We start from the raw sequence: 6,693 nt of genomic DNA on the forward strand, positions 1-6,693 counted from the left end.
TAGGGGGCAGGGGCAGAGTTGGGGTGTCAGGAAGAGCTAAACAGTTGTTGCACTGTAGGGCTGAGTGGCTCCACAAGGGGAGGGGAAGGCCCCTGAAACAAGTAGAAAACAAGTGGAGAGGAATTCCTCACCTTAGTCCTGACACTATTGGGAGAAAGGAAAAAACACATCTGGGATGGAGACTGGGTCTTCAGGGAAGTTCTGTGCCCAAAGGGGAGGGCAGAGCCACTCTGACAGGTTTGGACTTGCCCCTGCTGAACATAAAAGCTTTTGAATCGCTTTATCCCACAGATGCTCACCTCTCTTTCTTGCCTAGCCTGGTTTTGCTAGCAAAGTCCAAAAAGCTTCACCCCATGATGAGGCGGTGGGGGATGGAGCAGTGACAACAGGGCTGAAGTCGCATTGTTTGATCAGCTGCTGCTGTTTGCCAGTCTGCTAGACCATTCAGTCTTTAAGGGTCTTTCTGGCTCTGGGTGGGCCTTGATTTCCCTCAGGTGCCAAAACCACTTTTCAAGAAGACAAAAAAAAAAAACCGAAACTCATTGCTGTCAAGTTAATTCCACTTCATAGTGACCCTATAGGACAGAGTAGAACTGCCCCATAGGGTTTCCAAGGCTGTAAATCTTTTTATGGAAGCAGGCTGCCACATCTTTCTCCTATGGAGCAGCTGGTGTGTTTGAACCGCTGACCTTGAGGTTATTAGCCAAGCACTTAATCACTGTGCCACCAGGGCTCTTTTTCAAGAAGAAAGGGAGGTTTTACTCCTACAAGGTAGAGCTTTGGAACTCAGCCAATTCTCACTCTGGGTTCCTCCAAGCCACACTACTAGTCATGGGAATAGACCAGCCACTCCTCCCACCTCTGCATACTGGATGGTCCACTCACCTATAGCTGGGAACTTGGCCTAGTTTGTAATGCAGTTCAGTTCTTTTCACTATGAGGATATTTCAGAAAGTGAAAGCCAGATAATTTGGGTTCCACCCGTTATGCTTATTTAAGCAAAGCTTGCAAATCAAACAAATTCCCCGAAGCTAGAGGAATCAATCCTCTTAATATGTGCTGATGGGAGAGTGGAACTCTCTGAAACTTTCTCCTGGGCAGTACAGGGAACATGGTTAGCTTGGTGAGGAGGAGTCACATGTAAGGGTCCCACAGCTGTCCGTGGGATGGCGAGGCACTGCTGTGGCCAGGGTATTTATCTGCCTCCCTAGAATTCCTACCTCACCTCCCCAGAATCCCTGTCCTGAGCTACACTATCCCTATATACCCCAACTCCCAAGTGAAGTTGGGTTCAGGGGATTCTGGAACCACCTGGGGCAGGAATGTCCCAGAAGGACAGCCTGTGGACTGAGGGGATAAACAGTTGTGCTGCTTTTCCTTGTTATCTGCGTGAGTATTTGTGAACATGTGCCTTCCAAGCCTCTTCTAGCACCCACGAGAGCTGCTATCTCCTGGGCAGGCCCGAAAGCCCATCTAGTCCCCTGTCACAGCAGGAAGGAAGGAGAGTTGGCCCCAAAGCCTTAGGTGTGAGAATAGCTCTAGCCTAAAACCTAGCTTCTCAGAGGGGAGAAAGCTTGTTCTACAAATGCCCAGAAGTCCTAAGGACCAAAGAGCCACCATCCTACCCCTGAACTTGGGATGTTGAACAGCTGGGAGGGCATCCCTTCTCTGATGAACGCCCTTGCCCACCTGCCAAAGGTTGGCACTGGGTGCCAGGCTCCAACACTAGCCACCCAGCACCACTTTTGGAAATCAGTGTTGGGGACTTCTGTGCTAGAAGAGCCTGGCCTGGGAGACAAGGTACAGTTCTGGCCTTGAGTCTGCAGAAGCCCTCTCCTCATCCTGGGAGACAAAGGTACAGTTCTGGCCTTGAGTCTGCAAAATCCCTCTCCTCATCCTGGGAGACAAAGGTACAGTTCTGGCCTTGAGTCTGCAGAAGCTCTCTCCTCATATATAAAATTAGGGAATGCAACTGTCTACCCTCTGAGGTTTTTCCTGGCCCTGCATTCTTGAGTTTTCTGAGCTGAAGCCCAAGATGACTTGCCTTGGTAGCCGCCTGAAGTGGGGGCCTGTCAGCAGGCTGAGAGCCGAGGCCAGGCACTGGGGCCTCTGCCAGGGCTTGGCTCAGGCCAAGTCTGCTGTCTCATCCCTCCGCCTGCTATCAGAGAGGAGAGGGGCCTAACTGCAGGAAGAGAAGATGTGATGTTAGGACTCTGGATCAGGGCTGAGTTAAAAGGCTCTGTGTTCCCTAAGGAGCATCTCTGGGCAGTCTGGCTCTGTGCTAATGGAAGGGATGGGTGTTTTTTTCTAGGCAGGGCTGCCAGTGGAAGAGAGAGATCAGCAGGGTATGAGACAAGGGGATGCTGTTACTTAGGGGTCTCTCCTACCCCCATTGTCATATACCCAATCAGGCCACATTGGTACAAAAGGTGTCTTTATTGAGGTCTGGGGAAGAATTAGGCACTTGGCCAGAGCAGCAGCTTAAAATATAAGTCAAGCAGGCAAGGGTTAGCCATGCTTGGGGCTAGGTTGGGGTGGTGAGGCTACAGGCACAGACTCTCTCCAGAGGGACAGAAGTTATGCGGGAGGGGGACAAGGAGGAAGAGGGCGCATAGCAGTCTGGGCGAGAGGCCTGGTGGGCTGGCCCCATGGGGCTGGGCAGGAAGCTCTGGGTGGCTGGTCCAGCAGGTAGGGGACCGGCTCTCTTGCTCCACGTGCCCCGTAGGCCCAGGCCTGAGCCTCTGGCAGGGGCAGGCATGCTGGGGGGGTCTTCTTAGGACTCACTTCTTCACTTTAGCATCATAGGTGCCTGCATTCTTGTAGGCACTCACGTAGCCACTGTCATCCAAGATGTCCTGGCGTCCAGCAATCCCCTTGCCCTTGCCGCTCTCGTCGAAGCGCTCCTTATGGGAGCCTGTATACTTGCTGGTGTCAGTCAGCCGTTCCACGGCACCCCCTGTTTTTGCTTTCTGTTGGGACAGAGTTCCCCCAGGGGCACCTGATGAGAGAGCCCTGCCCTCCCCACCCCCAGCTGAGATTCCCCACATCCCCCTCAGTGACCACCCTAGACCAGCAGAACACTTACGGTGACACCCACGTTGGCTGGTTCCTTGCCTGCCACCAGTTGGCAGATGGCATCAAAGGCCTCCTCTTTGCTCTTTCCTTTGAATCGCTTGGTGGCCAGCTCTTCTAGGGCCTTCTTGAACTCTTCATAGTTGATGACCCGAGCTGACTTCCCCCTGCCAGGTGCATGGGCATTATGAGTTTTCCCCTTCTCTATGTCCTCCCTGGCTCCAGCCCCCCAACTCCTTGCCTTCTGGGGACATCAGAAGCAGGGGCTGCCTGCGGCTCACTTGACTTTAGAGAAGACAATGTCGACATCGGTCCCTGTCACGGCCTTCCCGTCAGCCACTTTGCAGTCCTTGCACAGCTTGGCCCAGTTCTTGCCATTCATCTCATGCCCACTGGCCTTGGGGTCGCCATGGATGGCAAACTTGCGGAAGCTCTCCTCCAGCCCAGCCATGTCTGTGCTCACTGCCATGCCACCCTGTAGGGACCCACCTTGGTCACCTCCCAACCAAGCTGCCCATTCCCTGCCCTCCCCAAGGCACAGAACACTCCTGTCTCTACTGCAGAGATGGAGTTGTGTGAACTTCTGCTACATACCCTCAGAGTTGGAGCGGCCTGGGGAGAGGGGCCAGCATGCAGTGTTGCCCTGGGCCCCAGAGCCTAACTAAGAGGCGGTTAGGAAGAGGGAAGAGCCCCAAAAGGAAAGGTTCTGTTGCTTAGTGCCAGCCCTGGCTCTGAGTAGGATTAGAAGATGAAATCATGATGCCCGCACCAGGCTGGGAACAGAGTGATACTGTCCAGAAAGATTGTGAGGGCAGCAGCTGGGGCCATGGCTTTGTCTGGCCCTGGCACAAGGCCTGCTTGGGTGGAAGTGAGGGTGGCAGAGCGGGCTCCCCCTCTCAGGGAGCTCCATGCCAAACTGGGTCAGGGCCAGGCTGCTGGTTAGGCAGGTATTTACTGAGGACAGTGTCTCTGTAAGGTCATGAGGACCCAGCAAGACCCAACCCAGGCCTGAAAAGGGAGCCAGAGCCTGGACAGGGGTGGGTGCCCTAGGCAGAGGTGCAGCTGGCCCAACCGGGACCTTGTTACTATTTGCTGTTAAACAAAAACATGAGGGGAGCGGGAGCTTGGGGCTGGCCTGGCCACAGTTTGTGAAGCCTGGAGACAGTTGCTAAGGGAGGGTGGTGCTGCTTGGAGAATGTTGCTAAGGGCAGGATGGTGTCAGGGCAGCTCAGGGAGAAGCTCCCAGTGCTGCTGGGCTAGGCTGGGCTGGGGAACAGGGGCCCAGGGGTGGGGCAAGCCAGCACTCCCAGCGCCTGGGGCACAACCGTGGCTTCCTGGCCCCTTGCCACCCATTGGGGCTGTAACCTCCTGGTCTGTGGAGTTTAGGAGGAGTAGAAGATTGGGGGGCTACCCTGGGTGGGGCCTGTAGAATTACCAGCCCCCAAGAGGCATGTTGGAGAGTGGTACTATGCCTTGGCGCTGTCGTCCTCACACCTATGCCCTGCATTGAAGCACACTTCCCCAGTGTTCATGCCTTTGTCGAGGTCCCCTGACCATACCCTGAGTACCGTCATGCCAGGCTGCACTCCTACAGCCCAGCACTGCCCCCACGTGCCCTCAGCCCTGGTCCTCCACACCCTCGACTTGCATCCTCTGACACACCCTTAACCTGGTACTGAGGCCCTCTGACCACACCCTGAGTGCTGCACTAAAGTGCCCCCTCCACAGCCCCACAGCCCTTAGCCCATGCTGCAGCCTCCTCCATCCACACATCCACAGCCCTGTCAATAAGGGCCCCTGACCATGCCCTCCACATCTGCCCCACACCTGACCTGAAGCCCCCCGGTAATACTCGCAGCCCCCATACCCCCTCACAGCCCACTGCAGTCCCCTGGCTGCACCCTCAGCTCCGTACTGCAAACTCTCCTCCTCATACCGCAGCCTTGTACTGAGGCCTCCCTGACCACACCCTCAGCCCCCGCCCTGCAGCACCCTCCAGCCACACCCCACAGCCCTATGACAGACGCCCTGTCTGCACACCCGTAGCCCTTACTGGGACCCCTAACTATTGTCTCGGTAACTCACTCCATCTCCACGTACCCGCAGCCCTGAGCACACCCTCACAAACCCCCCTTTGTCAACACCCACAGCCCTGTGCTGAGACTCTCTGACCACACTCTCAGCCATGCATAAAGCCCCCGGCGACCACACCCACAGGCTTGTATTTCCAGACTCCCAGGTACCATGCTGAAATCCACTGGGTTGAAACACCCCTGCCCACACCACTTCCTCCACTGCAGCTCCCTAATCACACCTCAGTCCTGCCCTGCAGATGCCTCAGTAACCATCTTCTATCTCTGCCTTTTATCCTAGAGCCCCCAGTGCCTATGGCCTGCCTGGGGCCCTGCCCAGCTACTTCCTCTTCCACTACCACTGGCCCAACACTGAAAACACCTCCCCCAGTGACCACATGCACCCATCCCTAAATTGCTGTTTCTGGGCTTATGAGCACCCATAGCTCCTTCAGTACAGTGAGCTCTGTGGGACCACAACCCCAGTCTGCATTGTACTCCCCTCCCCTCCCTGTCTGTGCTGCAACCTCCCACCAGGGACCCGGAGCCCAGCATTTGGTTTGTCCCAGGAGCTTAGGAACACAGGATGCATGTCCCAGGGGACTGGGAGGGTCCTGCATCTAGTGCTCACTCCTCTCTGTGGGAAGATGGAGTCTTGGTACTCTTGGGGCTGATCACATGGAGCCAGGTCGCAGGCCGTCGTTGGGGTCTGCAGGCCATGGATGAAGCGGCCACGCCCATGGACTGGAGCCACCTGCTCGCTCCCGCCGAGACAGCTGGAGTCTTCAATCAGCCAGGCAAGGAGGTGAGGGTGGGGGTTGGGGGGAACGCTGAGGCCTGGGCAGGGCCTCTCAGCTGGCGTCCCCGGCTCGGCATTACCGGGGTTGGGACCCTCCCAGGCCGCTCCTTCCCCACCCCCTTATCATGCAGGGTACTGGTTAGAGTGGTCGGCGCCCGGGTCTCCTACCGGCCTCTACCTCGTGTCTTCTCCTGCAGTGCGCGTTCGGATGGACAGAAGGACGCAAGAACTGACCCACAGACGCGGGAGACCAGGCGGCTCCGCAGCTCTGCTCCCAGCCGGCTCTGGGGCGGGACTGCAGCCCGGGCGGCTCCGCCGTATTATCCCCTGTTTCTCCGTCTCCATAGAGATAGCGAGTCCCACCCCCGGGCTGTCTCGGCGGGAGAGTGACCAAGGTCACGCTGGCCCCGCCCACAAGCCCCCGCCCTCCGAGCGCTCCGGGTTCCGCCCGGGCGGACTGCTCCTGCAGCCTAGTCCCGCGGCCCCGGGGCAGCTCCTGTGCCCTCCCGACTGGGGAGGAAGTCTTCCGATGCCCCCCTGACCTGGGTTCAGCCCAAAGTTCAAAACCAGCCCCCACCTCAAGGGCGAACAAACCAAAGGCCGGTTGAAAACTGGGAGGAGGGCGGGCGGGAAGGTCCCTTCCCTCTCTGACCCGGGTCTAGAGCTGGCTCTAGAAAACAGTTCTCCGCTGAACGTGCGACATGTCCAGCGCTCTCCGGGGTGGGGTCGAGAGTCCGGAGCATTGGAGTC

At 57.1% G+C, this 6,693-nt stretch overlaps 1 protein-coding gene across 4 annotated transcripts; it reads right to left on the bottom strand.

Annotated features, from left to right (window-relative positions):
• Window positions 1–2,417: 2,417 nt before the first annotated feature.
• On the bottom strand, window positions 2,418–6,264 carry TPPP3 (tubulin polymerization promoting protein family member 3). 4 transcript variants are annotated; one of them, XM_049864430.1, is made up of 5 exons: window positions 6,112–6,264; window positions 5,776–5,927; window positions 3,354–3,547; window positions 3,086–3,239; window positions 2,418–2,969 (listed from the first exon to the last, which is right to left on the bottom strand). In XM_049864430.1, exons 3-5 carry the CDS (start codon window positions 3,539–3,541, stop codon window positions 2,781–2,783), a joined length of 531 nt encoding a protein of 176 aa, XP_049720387.1. In that variant the 5' UTR covers window positions 3,542–3,547; window positions 5,776–5,927; window positions 6,112–6,264; the 3' UTR covers window positions 2,418–2,780. The 4 variants fall into 4 exon arrangements, with proteins under 4 accessions (XP_049720387.1, XP_049720390.1, XP_049720388.1 ...); XM_049864433.1 differs by having other exon boundaries at window positions 6,122–6,206; XM_049864431.1 differs by lacking the exon at window positions 5,776–5,927 and having other exon boundaries at window positions 6,122–6,205.
• Window positions 6,265–6,693: the final 429 nt, after the last annotated feature.

This window comes from Elephas maximus, chromosome 21 (assembly GCF_024166365.1).
Source record: "Elephas maximus indicus isolate mEleMax1 chromosome 21, mEleMax1 primary haplotype, whole genome shotgun sequence".
NCBI lineage: Eukaryota > Metazoa > Chordata > Mammalia > Proboscidea > Elephantidae > Elephas > Elephas maximus.

What these genes read in the sequence shown, in the direction of transcription:
- TPPP3 (XM_049864430.1), bottom strand. Translation starts at nt 3,541, where the DNA reads ATGGCAGTGAGCACAGACATGGCTGGGCTGGAGGAGAGCTTCCGCAAG. An exon ending in ATTGTCTTCTCTAAAGTCAA is followed by an intron (nt 3,240 to 3,353) that starts GTGAGCCGCAGG and finishes TGCACCTGGCAG; the next exon opens with GGGGAAGTCAGCTCGGGTCA. An exon ending in CAGCCAACGTGGGTGTCACC is followed by an intron (nt 2,970 to 3,085) that starts GTAAGTGTTCTG and finishes CTGTCCCAACAG; the next exon opens with AAAGCAAAAACAGGGGGTGC.